Raw genomic sequence first — 22,446 nt, 5'->3', positions numbered from 1 at the left:
AAAGATGAAGCTTGGTCTATAGTATTGTTAATTCATCTGCCATTGATGCTTATGATATCTCAGGCCCTTTGAAAAAGCCATAATTTTAGTTTTGGTGTAGTTAATTGTAAGCAATTCTTCTTTACAGTAAGAGACAGTAGATGTCTTCTAAGACCAACTTCAGTGACCAAAAGAATATTTTCATCATCTTAATAGAGGAATACTGTCTAAGTGTAGTAGGCTGGAATTCCTGTTTGGGCAATAACCATTGAACTGCCATATCTATTAAAAAGAAAGGGATCAGGATGCAATCTTGCTAACAACTTTCTGAATGGGAATGCTACAAAAAGCTGACTATTACTGTTACATCTAATTTGCAGGTTCCTAATTAGGCAGAGTAACTGATTACTAGTCCATTTATAAAAATAGTCACTGTGGTAGTCTAGCAATATCCAAACTTGCTTATGGATGCTCCCTTGGTGAATATAAGCATCACTTTGGAATTCTGATTCTAATACCTAAACAAAATTTATGTTGATAATGCTCTAGACACACCAGTTTGAGTCCTACTCATTTCTCTATTAAAATATTGTAGTTTGGAGCTTTGCCCCATCTTTTCTTCTTTGCTTTCAAATATGTGTATCCAAGGCCACCTATATTACCTGCTGGGAAAGAAGCAAGTGCCAAATCATGTGTCAAAATGTGATATTTTGCGGAAAAAACAATTACTACCAACCTGCATTCAATCGAGGACCTGTATACTGCACGAGTCAAAAAGAGCGATGTGAAAATATTTACAGATCCCTCACATCCTGGACATAAACTGTTTCAACTCCTTTCCTTAAAATAACGCTACAGAGCACTGCACACCAGAACAACTAGACACAAGAACAGTTTTTTCCCAAATGCCATCATTCTGCCAAACAAATAATTCCCTCAACACTGTCCAACTATTTACAAAGTCTGCACTACTATTACTATTAATCTTCTCATCACTCCTTATCACCTATCCCCTCCCACTTGTGACTGTATGACTCTAACTTTGTCACTTTTATCCTTAATATCTATAATGACTATTTCCTATTATTATTTGATTGTTTATTGTACCCTATGAGTATTATTAAGTGTTGTACCCTATGATTCTTCACGAATGTATCTTTTCTTTTATGTATACTGAGAGCATTTGCACCAAGACAAATTCCTTGTGTGTCCAATCACACTTGGTCAATAAAAAATTCTTCTAATCTAATGTAGTCTTCCATGTATATACCTGCATACAACATTTAAACACAAATATAAAAATATTGAACTTGCTTTACGGATCCCTCTGAAGCTATGATGAAGAATCAGAATGACAGAGTTGGAAGGGACCTTGGAAGTCTTCTAGTCCAATCCCCTGCACAAGCAGGACACACATATACCATTCCAGACAAATGGCTATCCAGACTCTTAAAAGCCTCCAGTGATGGAGGACTCACAACTTTTGAAAGCAAGCTGTTCCATTGGTTAATTGTTCTCACTATTAGGAAATTTCTCCTTAATTTTAGGTTACTTCTCTCCTGGATTAGTTTCCATCCATTGTTTTTTGCCTTGCCTTCTGGTGCTTTGGAAAATTGGTTGACCCTGCTATCATGTCACCCATAGTCATTCTTTTCACTAGACTAGACAAACCAAATTCCTGCAACCTTTCTTCATGTGTTTTAGCTTCTAACTCCCTAATCATCTTTGATGTTCTTTTCTATACACTTTCCAGAATCTCTACATCTTTTGATGGCCAAAACTGGATGCAGTATTCTAAGGAAGGTCCTACTAAGGCTTTGTAAAGCAATATTAATAGTTCATGTGATCTTGATTCTATCCCTCTGTTAATGTAACCTAGGATTGCACTGGCTTTTTGCCTGCTGCTGCACAACTGCTGGCTCATATATTAAGTGTCCACTAGGACTCCAAGATCCCTCCCACAGTTATAGCTTTTGAGCCAGATTTCAGCTAATCTATACCTGTACATTTGATTTTTCTTGCCTAAGTGTAAACATTTACTTTTCTCTACATTGAATTTATTTGCATTAGATAGGGCCCAATATCCAAGTCTGCTGAGATCCATCTGTATCTTGAGCCTATCTTCTGAACAGTTGGCTATTCCTGCCAATTTAGTGTTATCTGCATATTTGTTGAGTTCCCCTCTATTCCCTCATCTAAATCATTTATGAAAATGTTGAAGAGTACTGGGCTTAAATCAAAACCTTGGGGTACCCCACTGCTTATTTTCTTCTGTGTAGATGTAGTTCTACTGAGGACCACACATTGAGTGCAATTTGTCAGACAGTTACAAATCCATCTGATGGTGATGCTGTCTATCCTACCTGTTTTAGCTTACCACAGAGTAGGTTGTGATCTGTTTTGTCAAATGCCTTACTGAAATCCAAGTATACTATGTCCACTGCATTTCACTGAAATACTCAAACTCAAAGCGTACTTCTAATGTAGCATGTTATTAGCTGTAAGGTTTTACATGTTATGTAATTGAAGTGAAAATTCTATTCTATTCTATTCTATTAGAAATTCTGTTGAGATAGAAATCCATATGGCTTTACCATATATACAAACTATTCTACTTGTTCTTTTGCAAATACAAGTTATTTTTGTAAATAAGTATTCTTTAGATGGCAAAACAGCCAAGTTGCAATTCCTCTACAAAGGAATTCTAACAAAAGGCAGAGAAATCACTAGAAAATAATATCTAAGTGGGGTTATATATAGTTCATGAGTTTTGTATATTACAGAACATTAAATCTAATTCAAGTTTCACAGAATGATATATTTAAATTCTTTTGTGGTTACTGGTAGAGTAATATTTAATACTACATTAATACTGAATTTAGCTTCATGAACTGCTTGTGTGACATTTATCTTATATAGTCACAGTAAGTCATGGTTTATTTATATGACACCATTTCTAATTAAACATCTCCTGCATTTATGAAATACTAAGGAGAAATGAAGTATCTGCCTCACATATTTTAAAATTAGATCCATGACAAGGACTTTATTAATTGGGTATTGAGGACAGTAAAAGTAATTTCAGCCAAAATGAGCTATTAAAGCTTAAAAACTACAATCTCTTTGAATGTTTAAAGGCTTAAGACATCTTTAATTCTTAAATAATATTTTGGTTATTTAGATTATAGCATTGATTACAGAAAGGTACTAGTGTATAAAAATATCATTATCCTATTTTTCATATTTAACATTTATCTAACAGAATATGTAAATTTCTTGTTCATATTTTTCTTCTAGTTTGGTTTCTTATTGTGCAAAAATGATTTTACACATGAATAAACCATAGGCCAAAACTTTCTATGTGTCCTTGGATTTTTCTGGAAAAAAAATATGAAAATATCATTAAAAAATAAAGATGATGACATGATGATACCTATGTTCAAAATAAATTCTCAATTGCTCACTCAATTCACAGCGGTATCTTTAGAGTTTGGAATCCAAGACTTTTTTAAGAAAAAGAATAACAAAGAAACAAATGAAAATGTCTTAGCTTTAGAAAAGATGAGTATGCTTTTAGGAAATGGAGGCATGATGTGTTAAAGCTAAAGAGTGGAAAGGAAAATCTTTGCTTTATTGGTTCCCGGGTAACTTTTACTATAATACGGTGATTTGAAATCCTTATACTCTTGAGCAATAAAAACGTTGGTGAGTGCAAGCTAGAAGAAATGTTAAGTCTGCTTAAATCATTTTTATTAGAAATTGTTACATAAAAGTGAGACATATATATGCTTAAACCCTTTCTTATACTTAAGAATTTCAGCAAGAATTTTTAAAATGGTGTCTACTTTGTTTTAACCCTCAAATCACTGGATTCAAAAGGGAATTTCAGCATGTGCCAATTTTATTATGTTCAAGAAAATTTTAGCCCAATCTTTTTTTTAAAATTTTTTATATAATAGGTACTAGAAGTGTAGTATATTCTGTTTATTACGTTCGTCTTAAATGTTCAAAATTGGGCTTAATTGGATCCATATGATATATAACAGATGAGTGATAGAAGGATAGGGTTACCCTACGTCATTCCCCACCCAAAATGAGGACTTCTTTTTGTCCTCATGTCCTCTGTCTGTTAAACATAACCTTTAAAAATCAAATAATCTCTAACTTTTTGAGTATCTTTTCCTGATAGGTTTTTCTCCCTGGTGCAGCATTTCCCTAATAAGTGTTAAGTGGAAGTTAACAAGCTGAGCTCTGTGACCTTAATAGTTGATTAGTACCTTCCAGCCCACTAGGTTGCTACTGTCTTGCTTGACAAGACCTTAATCAGTCAGATGCCAAAGGCTTCTGCTCCTAACTGGCTCTAGGACATTCCTGTGATTGAAAAACCTATCTTTATAATAAAAGTTAATTTTATATACATGAAATATACCTTTCCCTTGCCCCTTGCCCCTTCCCTTCTCATGCCTCCTCTTCCCTTTTTCTAGCTTTTCACTGTAAATATTGTCAGAGATACCAAAGAAATGAAACAATGTGCCTTTTGCCCTCCCCATTTGTTTCCTTTCTAATTGTCTTCATCTACCTTTGCCTATTCAGATAGCTGATAAGTCTATACAAGGATTAAAAGAAAAGGAAGAGGAAAAATAAATGTTTGTTAACATGAGCTTAGATGATCTAAAAAGCATGGCGCCTCAATAATTGACAAAGTTATTAAATCAATAGGCGACATGTCATATCTTCAAATGCACAAAAGTTGTGTCTTAACAATAGGTAACTGGTTCTATTCATGATACATTGTTTATGTTGTGTGAAATATATATGTTGCCTATCCATGGCAAACACAGAACGATCTCTTTGCAAAGACAATTTCAAGACAGCTGGAATCTGTTTGTGATAGGAAGTTAATCATTAAAAAGGAAGCTTATCATTATAAGGAATAGGATATTTTTCAATTCATTCTTTTTCTTCTTCATGTACTTCATGTACTTCTTTTTAAATGCAGAATTATATAAAGTGACAAATCTCAAAACATCCATATAAAACACCCATATTAAATAATATTAATGACTATACAATACAGTTATGAAGCACAATAAAATAGATCAAAAATACAATTACCAAACAAGTTAGAGCAGTATAATTTATAATTATGGTAACTTCATATATTGTTTCTTGACAGTATCATCTATGCTCTTAGCATATAAAACAAAGCATGCTATGTTATCATTCTAAAGAACATTTAGAACAATTGAGGAATTTTTAGGATTGCCACCAGGGGTGGGATTCAAATTTTTAACAACCGGTTCTGTGGTGTGGCTTAGGTGGTGGGAGTGGCTTGGAGGTCATGTGACTGGGTTTTTCATTGATCACTCCACACAAGCAAAGTACCAGCAAAGGAGGGGGAAAAAACTCCAGAGAAGTTCCAGAGACAGGAAGTCTAGTCCTGCCAAGAATGTAATAAGAGTTAATGGAGAGGCAGTTTCTGCAAGCAACACCAGAATGTTTCCTTCCTGCCTTTCTTACAGGATTAGGCCAGTAATTTCTACTAACAACCGGTTCTCCAAACTGCTCAGAATGTTAACAACTGGTTCTAGCAAATAGGTGCGAACTAGTAGAATCCCAGCCCTGATTGCCACCTTGGTGTAGATGTAGTTTCTTCAGAAATAAATTAATGCATTTGTCTAACTGAACTTCTGTCTAGTCTCATAGATAGGCCTAGGGAAATGCTGCCATATTTGATTATTTCCTGCATTCCCCAAAGGCATGGCTACTGTCTTCTATATATTTCATTTCCAGTTGGTTTCTTGCTATAGCACAATTTTGTCTTTGTGTTCCTCCCATGGTAAATACTCACTTTCTATTTCTGTTTCAAATTTTTCCAAAATTAATGAACATTTGTATGCTTTTTCATTATATGACATTACATGTTGGAGATACACAAGCGTTCATGCATGCCCAGTTATTTTGTGCCTGACATTCAGTATTTTTCTGGCTGGAAATCCTTGTCCTTGTCTTCTATATATGTATATTATACAATTGGGAGAAGTTTCACACATAAAAATGTGTATGGAAATTAGTCAGGAGTCTAATTCTTCTTTTTCTTTTTCTTTTTCTTTTTAATTTGACTCCTGAAGTTCAATGACTGGGTTGGCAAAATCTATGATATTGTCTGTAAGTGAACTTCTGGATTTATACAGTTTCCCTAGTGGAATTGTAGAGGCTGTCATTGAAGCTTATATATGCTTCTGTGACTTCCTCAAGAATTACTAACTGTAAAAATAGAGCTGATTGCTGGAGGTATTTGTAAGACTGTTGTCAGTAAACGCAAGTCTCAAGAGCTCTGGCTGTGGTTCCAAGAGAGATTATAAATTCTAGAATGGCAACATTGTACTCGGGAGAACAAAGGAAAGGGCATTAAATAATGGTCATAAAGTTTAAAAAAAAGAAGAAAAAGGAGGTGTTAGGAACTTTGCAGTATGACCTCATATCACATTTACTGCAGGTAGCACAATACTTATATAAATCCAGTTTGAAATTTTAGACTACCATTCTTTTATCCAGTTGCCCAAATGTAAAATACAAAACTCGGGAGTATAATATATAGAGTGCTCTTGGTGTATGCTGTTTTTTTAATAATGTTTAAACAAATACAGAAGATAAATTTCAGCATGTGAATCGTAGACATGATGAGAACTCCTCTGTCCTGGAATTAAACTTGTAAAAAGCTGTTCTTTGATGAAACAGAACATGGAAAGTATTGGGGTTGAATTCTTAAAACAGAAAGTAGATCAACTTAAAGGAAAGATCAGATCATAAAAGAAAGATTTTTCATGCATACTTAGTATATTTAATCTTCCTATTTCTATCTTCCTTCTCTATCCAGTTTGTGGGCAGAGTAATTGGAGATCTTTTCAATTATTTTTTTTTTCCACAGAGAAGTTACACAGGACTGTGGGCCTTTATTGACAACAGTAACAGTAGCTAGTGCTCATCAGAAGGTGATCTTTTTCTGGATTTGTATGTGTGTATATATCTGTGCCTGTATGTATGGGATGAAAAAAGAAAAAGTTAAGAAATTTTGTCCAAAAATTGATTCTGAAAAAAATGGGTTCTATTTTACAAGAACCTTATTCTTAGGCCATTTCATTGGAAGCATTCTGCTTATCTTCAGAAACATTCAGGCTGCATATGCATGTCATACATATATGCATATATGTATACATACATATATATTTTTGATTTTTAAATGACTGTATTAGCATTTCCTCCCTTTCATTCACCTGGACATTTTTTTTAATTGCCAGCAATTTTTTTTTTTTTTGCTTTCTGAAGGTTAGAATAGCAATTGCATTGGCAAAACATTCAGTTTAGTTGCTGCTAGAGTTTCCTTCTCCTTTCCTCTCATTTTTAAAGTTGGAATCTCTCTGCTGGTACAGTTTACCCTGGGCTGCTCCTGCATTTACACTTTAAGTAGACTTGAATAGTCTAGGAGAATTGTTGGAGAGGTAGTTTGTCCATGCAGCTATTCATGTGAAACTGCTTTGGGAGTTTGTAATTTACAGTTTTGTCTTGTGAAGTCCTGCTGAGTCCATGAGTACCTGTTCTGTTTTGTTTTGTTTCTGTATATCTCTGAAAATTTACACTGTTCCTGCAGACAGTTTTAGACAGATTATAAAGAAAGTCTGTAATAATTCACCCTTCCGCTAATGTCTCTTCTTTATAGCTTTCCAAGTTCCCTCACTTCTCACTCTTGTACACTGAGGTATCAATATCATTACATAGCTGTTTTCCTTGTCTATATATCTTTTCTCCCCTCTCCTGTCTGCCACAAGCCTTTGTTTCTTTGCTTTACAATTTGTCTTCTGGTGAAAAACTCTGACTTTGTTTCTATTACTCCCACATCAGCAGTCTTTTCAGAACACTCTCTATTTAGGACAACGTACCTAAAGGCTAACTTGATTATGTATTTGGGGAAAACAATCTTCTAGAGTTATGCTGGTCTATGACCGCAATAAAGATTTGATTTGATTTTATCTTCTACAGAATAGAGCCTAGATGGAAAGAAAAAGGTTTCTCTAGTACACAACCAGGCAACTTGGAACTCTCCACAGATTTAATTACAGCTTCAGCAATCCTTTTCTTTGGTCATGCTGCCCAAGATAATAATTTTCTACAGGCACTTTTGTTCTCAAATGACTTATTCCTTAAATGTGATAAAATAACCCTGTTTTAAGTAAGTGTCGTATCAAGGTTAGTATGTTTCCTGGGTCAGAGATAGGCAGCCGTGACACAGACAAGGGATCTACAAAGTCCCTCAGAATAGGAAGGCTCTGCAGAATTCAAATGTGCTTTTAGGTTATACGAAAATGCATATTATGGTTACTTATTTCAGTAAGTGGGGTGTGATCCCTGCTATGGACTTTCTAGATCACAGTGGAGAATGAAACCTGGAACTCTGCCTTAAAGTTTGCCCTAATAGTATAACTGCATTGCCATATGCTTCCAAAAAGACTAGATAAACATATCAACTTACTTGCAAACATTATTGAAGTGTTGCAATTTGCAATTTTATTTGTTAGCAATATTCTAGAAATTCCTTATTAAAGAAACAAAAGCATAGAACCATTTTCAGAAATGAGGGTATTCATCTATTTTAGTGGGCATCTGTTAATAAGGGATAGAGAATGTATTTTTTTTTATTTTTTTAGAATCGTGAAACAAATTAACCATAATATTTTGTTGCATAGTACTTACAGTCTTAAGAAACAAAACAAAACCTTTTTGGCTCATATTGAGGTGCCATATACACATATATACCACACTATTTCATTTTGGTATAAACCATTTTATTATTCAAAGTGCAAAAAGGAATAAATGAATTAATAAGAAATACTATGCTATAGAATTAAAGGGTTAATATATGAAAAGCAAACATATATGCCAGCTTCATTCACCATATGTTACTATAACTTTTGCATCCTTGTAAAAAATCCTTGATTATGTCTTGCCCATAGACCAATTCATATTTAGTTAAGCTTTTCCCTTTTTAATTTCATCAACACCAACATTATCAAATCAATGACTTTTTGTTCTTTTTCCTTTTAACCCTTTAATTTTCTTTTCTATTTGAGCCTGATTCATTTTTTCTAGATGATCAAACCAGTGCACCTCTTTCATACTGATCATATACTTTTGTATTAATTCACATTAGTCAAGGGCCAATCCATTCTTGATCCTATAGCTTTTCTTTTACCTTATTTACTTCCTGGGTATCCCATTTAACTTACTTGAATATATTTCCTAGCATATCCAACTTTCACTTTATACAACAAAGTAAGCAAAAGCATATACAGTCATTTTGGCTTTTTTCAATATTTACTCCGCACAACAGACAACATGTGCACAGTTTCTCTGTGAATTTGTCTCTGGTTCTTCCATTATATAATAATTCCCTGGAGCGTCATAGGCAGCTATCCTCAATCTCTGCATTCCTACCTTCGTATGCATTCCAGGAACATAGATGACACCTATTCATTCCTTTCTGACACATGCTCGCAAAAATTCCATTTTCTGCTCTGGAATAATTGCTTCTAATGGCAGGAAAAGACTGATACTAAGTTTTATAGCACAAAAACTTTTTTTAAAATGGTCAATATCAGATCTTATGGATGGGACTGATTGCTGAATTTCCTTGACATTGACTTGACTCATTTGTATCTTGTGTGCATTTTCTCTGGGAGCATATGGAAGACGCCTTTCATTTCCAGAACTATTCAATTTTGCAGTTCAAGAATAACATTGAATAACTGACAATTGTTATTAACTCATTTGATGTTAAAAGCATCGAAGAAGTTAGTTGTAATGTAAATGACATACATACAGCATCAATATGGTTTGGAGCTGTATTATTGGCTGAGTTTCATTAAAAATGCTCACCTCAAAAGTACAAAATTCTGTTTCTCTGTTGCATGACACAAATTAACAAATTCATTATTATTTCTTAACACTTCCAGGAACCTCTGTGGTACAAGTAACAGCAACCGATGCAGATGACCCTACATATGGCAACAGTGCCAGAGTGGTTTATAGCATCCTTCAAGGTCAACCTTATTTTTCCGTGGAACCAAAGACAGGTAAATATTCTCCTGTGCTTTTATCTATAACTAGCAATTGCGTTATTCTTTCAGATATATTTCTGTATTCTATTATGAAGTCCAAAACAACTACTATGTTCCTGCCATCAGGAGCCTTGGTGGCACAGTGGTTAGAGTGCAGTACTGCAGGCTACTTCTGCTGCCTGCCAGCTGCCTGCAATTTAGCAGTTCGGATCTTACCAGGCTCAAGGTTGACTCAGCCTTCCATCATTCTGAGATGGGTAAAATGAGGACCCAAATTGTTGGGGGCAATATGCTGACTCTGTAAACCACTTAGAGAGGGCTGTAAAGCACTGTGAAGTGGTATAAATGCTATTGCTATCAGCTGCAGTCACGAGATTGCCATTGACTTTCTTCCTGCAAGCTTCCCAGCTTTCCCCATTGACTTATGGAAAGAAAATGAGGATCACATAACTGTGGCAGAGCAGCTATGGCAATGAAGGGCAATGACATTGAAACAGCAAGAATTTTTAAAAAATCATTTCCACAAGAATAATGAACTCTCTAAGTTAGGCTGAGATACTTTAGTTGAGAAGGTTTTGCCCAGTTTAAAGAAACAAACATGAATGTTTTAATAGCAAACAGATAAGTCTTTGTGAATCACCTCTGATTCCATTTGAATTAGAGTTTTGAAATTCCAAGACTGTTTGATTCAATTCAAATCTGTAATTAAAAAGTTATTGACTATCTGATTTGGGCCATTTTCAAATCCAGATATTGTTGATAACTATAACGGGAAAAATTCAAAATGCCAGATGCTGCTTCATTTTTGGCAGAATGGGATGAAAACAGCAATGATGATAGGCCCTTTACAGAATGTTAATCCAAAGGTTTTAGCATGTTTTTAAAATATTACTATTATTTATTAAATGTGTTTGCTGCCATCTTGCTGTGAGGTAACTCTTACATATCCAATATGCAATATTCCTTCATGACTATTTTAGGACAGAGATAAATATAAATTAAAGATAGAACAATAACTTCCAAACTATTTAGTAAAGAACCAATAGGAAGATTAGGGAAATAAAAGCAGAGAATGTCCTAGCTTAATTTGATAATGCATACTTTAAAAACTGTTGTTGTTTTTTCAAAAAATAGTCCTAGTTTGCTACTTGTTTTTCCTGCCCACAATCCTGTGGAGCTTCATTTACTTTGATAATTAAATATGAATGCCAGGATGGCTGACATAAGTGTTACCAAACTTGGCCTTTCCTTGGAAGGATCTTCTCATCATTGGTTTTGGCTGGGTGTTAGTCTGACTAAGATTTTTGATGAAAGCTTCTGATATATAACTGTGCTGCTTCTGATAACTGGGCTTTATTTGGTGCTTGGAGGGTTAGGATAATAGATGACAAACTTGGCTCTTTCTCATAAGGACCTCCTGGTTACTTGCAAGGCTTGGTTGTGCAAGGAACATGGCTTACTATCAATGCTCTGCCTTAGTTAGAGTAGGCAGCAGAAGTCAAAAAGTACAAAACATGGTTATATAAGATAGGTAAATTACAGAGGAGGAGATTGAACAGAGAAAGTGGTGTTATTGATTACTTATTTATTTGCTTTATTAACTTCTATCCCTCCATATTCCTGGTGGATTCATACCAGTGTACAAAAAAAAAAAAAAAAAAGTGACAGCAATACAAAAAAATGTAGTCTTTCCACCTGATCCCTATTTTTAGGATGTTTAAAGTTTGGGCTAGTGCCATTTAATATTAACCTGGCACCCAATCATTCATTGTCAAGAAACTGAAATCTGCTTCAGTAATGCAGACTATAAAAATAAGGTCAGTTATGAGTCTATATTTAGAATGCTTAGTGCTGAGTTGAATTCCCAGTTGTGTGAATAGAAGAGTATAGAAGTTACCGCAAGGAAGAATGAAGTTAGGATTTATAGCTTAACATATTAAAGAAATTAAGTGCTTAGAAAGTGAATGAAGCTCCCAAATAATGTCAGTTTTGCCATCCCAACTGTGTTCTGATAGGCAAAGATAAACCACATTGGCCAGCAATTTATGTCAATATCAGAGAGTTGAACACATATAGTTGAAGCTGCGACATTCTATACCATGTGTAAGGATCTCAAAGTCACTGAAGCATTTTGGAGATACACAATTAAATTGTTATTTCAAAACAACTTCCACAGTTATTTCATCCTTGAAAGGAGAGGAACCAATCACACATTACTTTCTCTTGATCTTTTCCCTTCAGCAGAGTTAGCGCATGGCATTCTGGTGCCAGAGACAAAGAAAAAGGACCACCTACCCTCCATATTCCTCCCCTTGCTTCCACGTTTTAGTATACTGTACTAGAAATTGAAATTGGCTTCAGGTCACTAGATTAAAATGTCAGTCACTTCTGAAGATTGAAACCTGTAGGGCTTTCAAGGCAACCTGGACAGCACACTCAGGGTAACTTAAAGATTTTTGGGGGGATGGGTGGGAAACTCAGGAAGAATGATTAGGACAATTACCATTATTTCATCCCAGCATCAGTCATCTACAGAAATTGCTTCATTCTGCCTAATGGGAAAGCCTATTTTGCCTTATGGTGTCTCTAGATCTTTAAGAACAAGGCACTGGTCCTTTTTTAAAAAGTGGCTTGTCCCCTTGAATATGAGACTTAATGAAGAAAGAGGAAAAATGCATTTCCACCATGTTCTCTTGATTATGGATTGGACTAGGCATTCAGAATTTGATTATCAATGTGCTACTGCAAGTAAGATTTTTTTTATTATCACAAGCCTAAAATGTGTTCTAACAAGTATATCTCTGAAATATAGAAATACTTGATATTATTTCTATTCATTTTTATTTTTTTATTCTTGCAATCTCATTCATTTATAAATTTCCCCTTCCTTATTAATCAGTATGCTCTGAAACTCTCAAAGCTATGTATTGCTTTATATTTGAAAAGCTTTCCTCAAATGTTGTCTTTGTGAAGATATGTTTGTACACCTGACTGCACTTGTATTATTCAAACATTTCACTTTTTTGTAAAAATACTATTTCACTCCCAAAATATGGCATGAGACTTGTAAGAATATTTTTTTTAATTATGACGGCAATTTATGCCATAAATTTTGTCCTGTCTGAGCAGAAAATCGAGAATCTGATCATCTGAAAATGATCATTTGCTAAAAAATATAATGATTGTACTTAGAATGCTGTCATCATATACATTATGTTATAGTACTTTGTACTATGATATTGTTATGTATTATGAATGCGAGAAGTAAAAAGGTCACATAACTCTATTGTTAGAGCTACTCTTAGATGATATCAAAGAATGCTCTATGTCTCTTGGTAGGAATAAATAGGAATTATAAGAAAGGGCTTGTCAAAATGATCTAAGGATTGAAGCCCAAGATTTAAATTCAGGTCAAAGCAGAATCACCAAACAGGAATGTAAATACACATGAGTTCATGTTTGGATCAGATTAAAACAAAAGTTGTTTGTACATGAGGATAACAGAAACATGTTCCTGTGTGTCTAGGACTTCAAGCAAAAGTGAAGGCCTGTCAAAATCTGTGGAATACCAGATCCTTGTATATGCAGAATCCAATGTTAGCCTTCTTTTTTTTATTGTTTATTGTATCTAGATATGGCAGCTGAAAAACCTATATTGTTTGACACCAGTTTGTGAGCACCCCTTAATATAAAAAGAATGACAACAGTTTGTATTCACATATTTTGCCATTGCCTGTGCTTTGATTCTTTCACACATGCCACTCCTTGAATTCTGCAAGTACTATTGAAATATTAAATTTATACCCAACATGATTGCTCAGCCTGATGTGCTTTGTGTTTATGGAAAGATGGAATAGTCTTATATTGATCAAGAAAAGTATTTGGATAGAGAGCATAATAACATTTCACTTTGTTTCTTCCACATTTCACTTTGTTTTCTGAGCAAGGAAGGGGATCAATATTAATTTGCACTTGCTGATCTTAGTAGTAACAATTCTCTAAGCCATAAAGCAGCACAAATATCCATTTTCACTTTTCTAGAAATAAGCACATAAAAGTTTAGCATGCTGAAGTAGGAGCAATGTTTTATGAAGGCTCATGGATTTATTCAGTTTATATCTCTAGGTTTGCCTGTCCATAACTTTAAGCTATTCTCTTTCTTTCAATATATCCTAAGAATGACTATTTCCAACAAGATCTGACTTTTTTTTTTTTTTCCAAATATTAGAGTTGATATTGGTGAATCAACTTTGAACACCCTAAAGGAAACAAACTATTTGGATCCTTTTCATTCTGAGTTCAGGCCTAAATGGGTGATAGTGACTCGGTGGTTAAGATTGTGGTTAAAGCTTGTCAGCTGCAAAGCAGGCAGCTCAGGTTTGAGACCCGAGCTTCACATGCTGGAGTGAGCCAGATCTTTGCCCCAGATCTTGCCAATTTAGCAGTTCAAAGGATACAAATACAAGTAGATAAAGTGGTACAACTTTGGTGGGAAGGTAACAATGCTTCATGAAGTCATGCTGCCACAAGACCACAGAAATGTATTTTGACAGCACAGGCTCAATGGCCTTAAAATGGAGATCAGCACTGCCCCTTATAGTGAGCAACAACTAGCCAAATAAAATCTGCAGGGACTCATTTAGCAATAGCAATAGCACTTAGACTTATATATTGCTTTATAGTGCTTTACAGCCCACTCTAAGCGGTTTACAGAGTCAGCATATTGTCCCAATAATTTGGGTCCTCATTTTACCTACCTCGGAAGGATGGAAGGCTGAGTCAACCATGAGCCTGGTGAAACCTGAACTGCTAAATTGCAGGCAACCAGCAGGCAGCAGAAGTAGCTTGCAGTACTGCACTCTAACTACTGCACCACCGAGGCTCTTTTACCTTTTTTTTTTTTTTTTGGGGGCTAAATATGGGACAATGATAGCATTGCTCACTTCCTTGGATGATGTTGAGGCCTGAAGAGGGGTAGTCACTTGTCATGATCCTATTGGGCCTCTTCTTAGTTTGTGATGCCATCAACCAATTTATTTCTTTGGAACACTTGCAGGGGATGAGGATAATATATTGATCAGTTAAAACAACATTTATTACAAATCCCACATTTTCAGGAGATTTTGGGGACCAAGCAAGAAGTTGCTACTTTCAGTGATGACCTCCTCCCTGCTAACATTTCACAAATTATTTTAGAGGGCTTTTCCTTAAGCTTTTTATGATGCTATCTTTGATTTTTAATTTTGATTAAGTCTTGTATGTATTTGCTATAGTTGGTGAATTGTGGTTATTGTTGTCATGCATCAAGCTTTAGATGCTATGGTAGATGTTTATTAATATTCTGAGTAAGCTGCCAAGAGTCATTTAATGGTTGGATAGAAATGTGTTTGATAAATACATAAATGATAATTAAATTGTGTAATGATTTTCAATGAATCTGAAATTATAAAGAAAACTAGCCATAATTGTGTGAACTCCCAATACGTTCTGCTTAGGAGTATTCTAAATTCAAAAGAAGAAGAAAGAAGTGCATCTGGATCTAGGAATTATAAATATCAAGGATGATACAGAAGGCCAATGCTTCTTAGCTGATCATATATTTTGTCTTTTCTCAACTGGTGACATGGAACAATAGTGAGATAAAATCTTATATCTCTGCCTGCTGTACTGTACAACAATATGAAAACCTCCCCAGTTAAAGGAGGGATATTTAATTGCCCAATGCTTATCTACATAGTTGAATAGTAACAGAACAGTTGTTCTGTTCTTTTCTTCCCTCTTCTTTTAAATTTCAAAGAGTAATTACAAGTGACAAAGAGATGGCCAAATGGATAGCTCTAAAAATGCTTCAGACAATGCAGTGCTTCAGCTACTACATCAAAGTTCTCTAATTATAGTGAGTGATTTTGTTTTATTTTTAAGATATTAGCTAATTTAGAATCGCTTCATTTAAATGCACAGCATGGCACCAGATTATTAATAGCACCAAGATTGTACTGGGTCATTTATGGTTTGGGATTCTTAAGAAACTCATTTTGGCAGCAGGGGAGTTTGGCAACAGAATGATAAATGCTATTGTTCTTCCATGTTGTCACTTTGATGGCAGAGAAAAAGGCTTTGACTACTTCTGTTTAACAAATCAGTCTGTGTGTGCATAGACTGTGATGGAAGTAGGAAATGTAATGTCTTTCCTTCTTTTGTTGAGAGGAATTGCAACTCCTACAGTTTCTTGCCATTAAATGTTGACTGGGTTACCTAATTTTTATTAGTCCCATCCTATTTACACTGTAGCATTGGAAAACTCAAGACACATGGCAGTTTGCAATATCCCCGTCATGTAATCTTCTTTCTTTCTTTTACATTTCACTAGAAAAGCCTTAAAGTAAGCAACTTTCAACTGAGTAGTGAAAATCTGAGATTGAGACAAAGAATTTTATTTGCTGTATCCAATGACTACCTTTAAAAAAAATGAAATAACTTCTATACCAAGGATAATTCATGTGAGGGTAGTAACTTATTGAACCCAAAGCCTCCACAACATTGTGTAGTTTGTCTCTGAGATGTCACCGTATGTTATTGACAGAAGCTTTTAACGTTATAGGAATAAAATGGTCTTTTGGAGTTTTGGCACTTAAAAGTGTACGGATTGCAAGGTCCCTTCAAATTTTCTCCCAAAAACTTCAGCCTCCCCCCCACCCCTTGTTACTGTTAGCTTTGCATAATATTGGAACTGTTTATTTTGAAAGCACATGCATTAATATATTCCCAAATAGTTTGAGCATTCAGATTTTAAATTTGGAGTAACTACTCTTTTCTTAGGATTATACAATTTCAGGTTTAACTGCATGTCAGATAAGTGTATGGTTTCAGGCACTGCAATTTTCAATTTTTAAAGAACAGGAATCACATTCCTGAATGCATCTGAGTGGACATTGTGTAACATAGAATATTGAACTAAGTGAGTTGTTTGCCTGACCAACAGGAAGACTCTTCTTATATTCTTCAGCTGCATTCACAAACATAGGAATTTGGAACAGATGGAATGAAATCTAAAGTATGGAATTTGGTAGTTCATAGTTTGCTTAGCAGCTCTAGTTATATTGACAATATTATATTTAGTTATAGGAGCTTAAATTTAAGGTATATGAATTAAAACATAATGTATTATGTACAGTGTTGATCTTTTAACTGGTGTAGCCTAAATTGGGTTGACAACCGAGCAAATCTGGGTCACATTATTTTCTTTTTCTGTTATTATGTTATTAAAGCAGTGGTACACAACATGTTAACATGACAAAGGAAAAAATAGTTAATACCTTGAAAGTGATCATATTGACTGTAGTTTGAACATTTGGTTTTAATATTAAATTGTCCTAACAATATGTCATTTGAAACAGAGAAAAGGAAGAACATTAAGTATGGGAAAGGTAAATAATGTTATGGAAGAGTGAAACAAAACAAATAACATTAGCAAGAAAATCAGCAACAGTAAAGGACTAATAAACCTGATAGGGCTTAAAAGTAGTTCCTGGAGATAAAAGGTTGATGATCATTTGTTCATATCATATACTGGGCAAAAGAGAGATTCTATATCAGAGGTGTCAAACTCAAGGCCCAGGGGCTGGATCCGGCCTGCAGGGTACTTAGATCTGGCCCATGGGGCCTCTCTGGAAACAGGAAAGGACTGGCCCGCGGTGCTTCTGCCAGCAAAAATAGGCTTCCGAGCTCTGTTTTTGGCTGTCACACCCTCCTGCAAACCTCCCTCCCGATCTCCATTTTGGCAGAGAATTGCAGGAGGCCACGGCAGCCAAAAATAGATCTTGAGAGCCTGTTTTCGCTGGCAGAGCACTTGGGCCACCACAGGTGTCCCCTACACGAGTGACATCAAGTGGCCACACCCATCCTAGCCCCCCCCTACCCTGCCCCCCCAAGGTCAAACACAACCCTGATATGGCCCTCAATGAAATCTAGTTTGACACCCCTGCTCTATATCCTTTGCTGGATATTTAACATTAGGGATCATTTAACATAAGTGGGCCTGCTAGACTTTCTGAATGTTGCTATCTGAAATACATGATAATTTAAAGTCATGGTAGCCCAGAATTTTGTATTATGTTTTTTAGGGAGGGATGGCGGATTCAATGCAAATGTTGCTGCTGTATGTCCATGCCTAGTAATTGACAAGATACTGAGATACTGACTACTACTTTATGTAACTATTTTGGTATACTTTAGGTATTATCAAGACTGCACTTCCCAATATGGACAGAGAAGCAAAAGACCAATATTTGCTTGTCATTCAAGCCAAGGATATGGTTGGTCAAAATGGGGGTCTTTCTGGAACCACATCTGTCACTGTTACCCTGACTGATGTCAATGATAATCCTCCACGATTTCCACGCAGTAAGTTTCTATAGGTGATAATTAAAGGTAATTTGCACAGTAACAAATTTATATTGGTATGCTACTTAGAAAGACTAAAATTCAGCTACTTAATGGCTGAAATTAATTTTGGTCAAAGATTCAAATTATGAATTAAATTTATTTAAGCCTCTTTAGCTATTTCTAATAGAAAATGCTGGTTCCAGACAACAGCTGTTCATTATTTTTCATATACAGAAATAAAAATATGTTATTAGTGATATAGTATGAGATTTCTTTTTATAAATCCTGATAATGTAGAGTTCTTAATGTTTCCTTGAATCATCCAAATATATTTTCTTTGATGATTCATATCTATTAATTGCCACTGAAGATGGAATGGCATGGATTTAGAGAAAAGTGGGATGCCAATGATGATAGTAAAAGTTATTGTGGAATATAAAGCAAATGTCAATTGTCACTCAGTGCTCTGCTTTGAATTGGTTATTATCCAACCTCTGATATTTGTCTTTTTCTTTAGTTTCAAAGCTCCCTAAAATTTGTAACAACTTGTCTTTTGGAAACCCAAAAGTCTCAAAATTATTTTTTCCTTTGAGTCTTTTTCTTATGGTCTTGGATGGATAGATGGATGGATGGATGGATGGATGGATGGATGGATGGATGGATGGATGGAAGGAAGGAAGGAAGGAAGGAAGGAAGGAAGGAAGGAAGGAAAAAATCAATGTGGGGAAAAACAGAACCAATCTTCCTTCTGCTTTATGTCTAAATCAAATTAGAAAAAGAAGTCTGTTTCCACATTTCAGTTATCCTATTTTTCAAAAGTATTATATTTCCCTGCTTTTCTTAATAGTCCATTGCAAATGAAAGTTACCTTAATATGGAGAATAGAGTATATACAAATTGTTAAAATTAGTTTCTTTACAAGTGGAAAAGAAAGTGAAAATTTTATTTTCCCCTCATCTTAAACTACTTAGATAAATAATAAAATACAACAGATTTAGTTTCTAGAAGTAGAAGGTTTGTGGCATCAGGTTCTGTTTTCTTAATCTGTAATCTGGTCAATTTCAGTTTGAGCCATAAGAAAATCCAATACAACGCAAGGCTAGAATTTATCACAATTATCTGACATGGAAAAAATGTCTTCTTACGACACAATAAAGATTTATCTGTGATCCTACAAATCCATGTATTATTTTCCTTTATTGACTTGAGGTCTCTAGAAGCTAAAATGCCACTGGAAGTAGATTTCCCTTTGACAGAAACATTAGGCATTATTTCAGCAATGAATTTGTGCATCAATATTCTCAAAAAATATAAACTGAATTAAAAGAGCAGAAAACATTAATAAGCCATCACAAAAGTCCATACCTTTCACATTTTATTCCAAAAATTCTACATAAGAGTTGATTGTGACATTCCAGTGAACTGTCAATAAATCAACAAAAATAATATCTTGTATTAATGATGTAGCTTTAATATACACTATCAGGAGATAGATCACTATTTTTCTCATATAATTAAATCCTACTAGGAGACCAGAACAGAGAATACTGCTATTACATACTTGGATATTCCCCCCACCCCAAGGATGTTTTTTTTTCCTTTAGAGACCTTAAGAAGTAAAAACTGCTTATGTTCATTCCTGGGAATTCTCCTTTTTAGACAGAAATTCTGGATGTTCCGGTTCCAATACATCTGATGGGTTAGGTATTTTTTCCATGGTGTATTTATACATGGTGCCTTTGTAGTATAGAAGAAAGGTGTAATATTGGAGTAAAGATGCAGAGAACCCTAATGGGCTTACAGAAACAAAATGCACTGCTTCAAAACTGCCCTCATTTTGTATCTACCCTTTATGATTAACTAAAGAAGGTCATAGATTATAGATCTATGATCCATAAAGATCCACTAATCACTTTTAATTTTATAGGATCGTACCAATATAATGTTCCAGAATCACTCCCTGTGGCTTCAATGGTGGCTAGATTAAAGGCTGCAGATGCTGATGTAGGGATTAATGCTGAAATGGAATATAAGATTGTGGATGGTGATGGCTTGGGAGTTTTTAAAATTTTAGTGGACAAGGAGACACAAGAAGGAATTATTATGATACAAAAGGTAAGATTGGTTTATTTTTTCGGGTGTTCTGGGATTCAAGTAAGTCAGTAATAGATAAAATATTGAACTAGACTAGGATGTGCATTGACTGTTTTAGCTTTTTTTTTTACAATTTTACAAATAAATGAAAAGTGCAGAGATAAAGGTATGGTAGGTTGCTGATCAGATTGCACCTAAATTTACAGAGAAATAGATAAGGTATGTTTTATACGACCCAAGAACAATTTGTCTAAAAATGTTAAAAATGCATTTCTACAGTACAGGACTCAGTTGTGTATTAGAGAATTTAGTACTATTTGAATTTTAAATATTAATAAAATGAAGCAAAATTGAAACATCTTAACATGATTGAACAGGATTCAGAGATCTCCTACATCAGTTTGCAAATGGGAATGTGATATAAATTACATTATTTAAAGCTTATCATTTTATCTGATTGAGTCTTAAAATTGATCTTTGGAAAACTAAATGAGGAGAGGATCTAAAGAGATAAAACTAGAACATAGATATTAATGAAGCCTTCAAGCTTTATTCACTATACTAAAGGATTAGAGAATTCAATTGTCCTTTTCAGGATAGTTGTTATTTGTTATTATATCTCAAACCCACATTTTAGTTACAGTAATCCAAAGACTAGCTCAATGATAATTAGTATCAATATCAGTATCAATATCAGTATTATTTTTAATTCAAAGTTAAAAAGAAAAAATGTTTCTGGAATAGTATCCTTAAATTATAATCTGGAATATTTTAGTTATATTTTGAATGTTACTTTGAATGTTATTTTGCTTTCTAGCATAATATCCATCCGAGGATGTTACAATAATGCTTCATACAAGGAAATCAATACAGTGCTTATTTTTAGATCAGATTTGTTAAATGAGCAATTGAGTCTGAAAGACCTATCAACCCAATCAAGCTAACCTCTCCTTTTCTCCAATCAGCAGTACTTGGTGCAGGGAGAAAATGGTACCTATTGTGCCTAGCAATTTCTACTGATCAACAACTGTATGAAAGTGCTATGCCATTGCTTCCTTTCTAGGGCTGAGAGAGTGATTTGTCCAAGATTACCCAGCTGGTTTTGTGCCACGGTGGGACTAGAACTCATGGTCTCCCGGTTTCTAGTTTGATGCCTTAACGACTGCACCAAACTGGCTCTGATTACTATGATATAATATGATATTGAATTAATGGCTACTCATCTCATATGAATAACTAAAATAAAAAGAACACCAGAAATCCCATGATGATCATGGTTGAAATTATAACTCCATCTCTCTCTCTCTCACACACACACACACACACACATTACATCATCATCAGCAGAGAATGCTTAATCTCCTGGCCAGATGCCTGGGGAAAAAGCCAATCTTTAGGACTTTATGAAAAGCTAACAGGGTGAGGCTATCTGGATTTTCAGAGGGATACTGTTCTTAGGGCAGTAAGAACTGTCTCATGGAAACCTACCTCCAAGGTGCAAAAAGATGACATTGTTTGATGAAAAGGACTCTGAGCACTCCCTTTCTGCTGGATATGGTGGGCCAAGCAAAAAAAATGGGAGAATGGAAAGTGTGTGGCTATTTGGAGAGTTATCAATGGGAGCCACCAAATAATTTGTTGAATATGAAAGTGCCCTAGATGAGCAATTGTCAAATGTCTGTACAGTTACTAGAATAGAATGGATATTTATGCATTTCATTATCTGACAACTATGAACTTAAATGGTATACCATCGGTAAGAAACTAGTGGAATCTCTTAATGGAATTGGAATTGTCCCTGTGATAAATTGATATATTACATTAAATTTGTTAGAGGCTAATGTATAATAGTTATAAAAGCATATAGTAATTA

General features: G+C 34.7%; 1 protein-coding gene across 1 annotated transcript in view; it reads left to right on the top strand.

The window, feature by feature from the left end:
- The window catches only part of CDH7 (cadherin 7), a 120,623-nt gene that overhangs the window by 64,263 nt on the left and 33,914 nt on the right, over positions 1 to 22,446 (top strand). Inside the window, exons 4-6 of the mRNA XM_087931026.1 lie at positions 9,990 to 10,109; positions 18,330 to 18,497; positions 20,407 to 20,594. Coding sequence (XP_087787152.1) covers positions 9,990 to 10,109; positions 18,330 to 18,497; positions 20,407 to 20,594 — 476 coding nt within the window. The remainder of the gene's footprint in view (positions 1 to 9,989; positions 10,110 to 18,329; positions 18,498 to 20,406; positions 20,595 to 22,446) is intronic.

The sequence above is a fragment of the Pseudonaja textilis genome, chromosome 3, assembly GCF_049901715.1.
Source record: "Pseudonaja textilis isolate UNSWEBS1 chromosome 3, rPseTex1.2, whole genome shotgun sequence".
NCBI classification, from domain to species: Eukaryota; Metazoa; Chordata; class Lepidosauria; order Squamata; family Elapidae; genus Pseudonaja; species Pseudonaja textilis.
The sequence above is the reverse complement of the archived record's forward strand: the minus strand, read 5'-3'. Positions and strand labels throughout refer to the sequence as shown.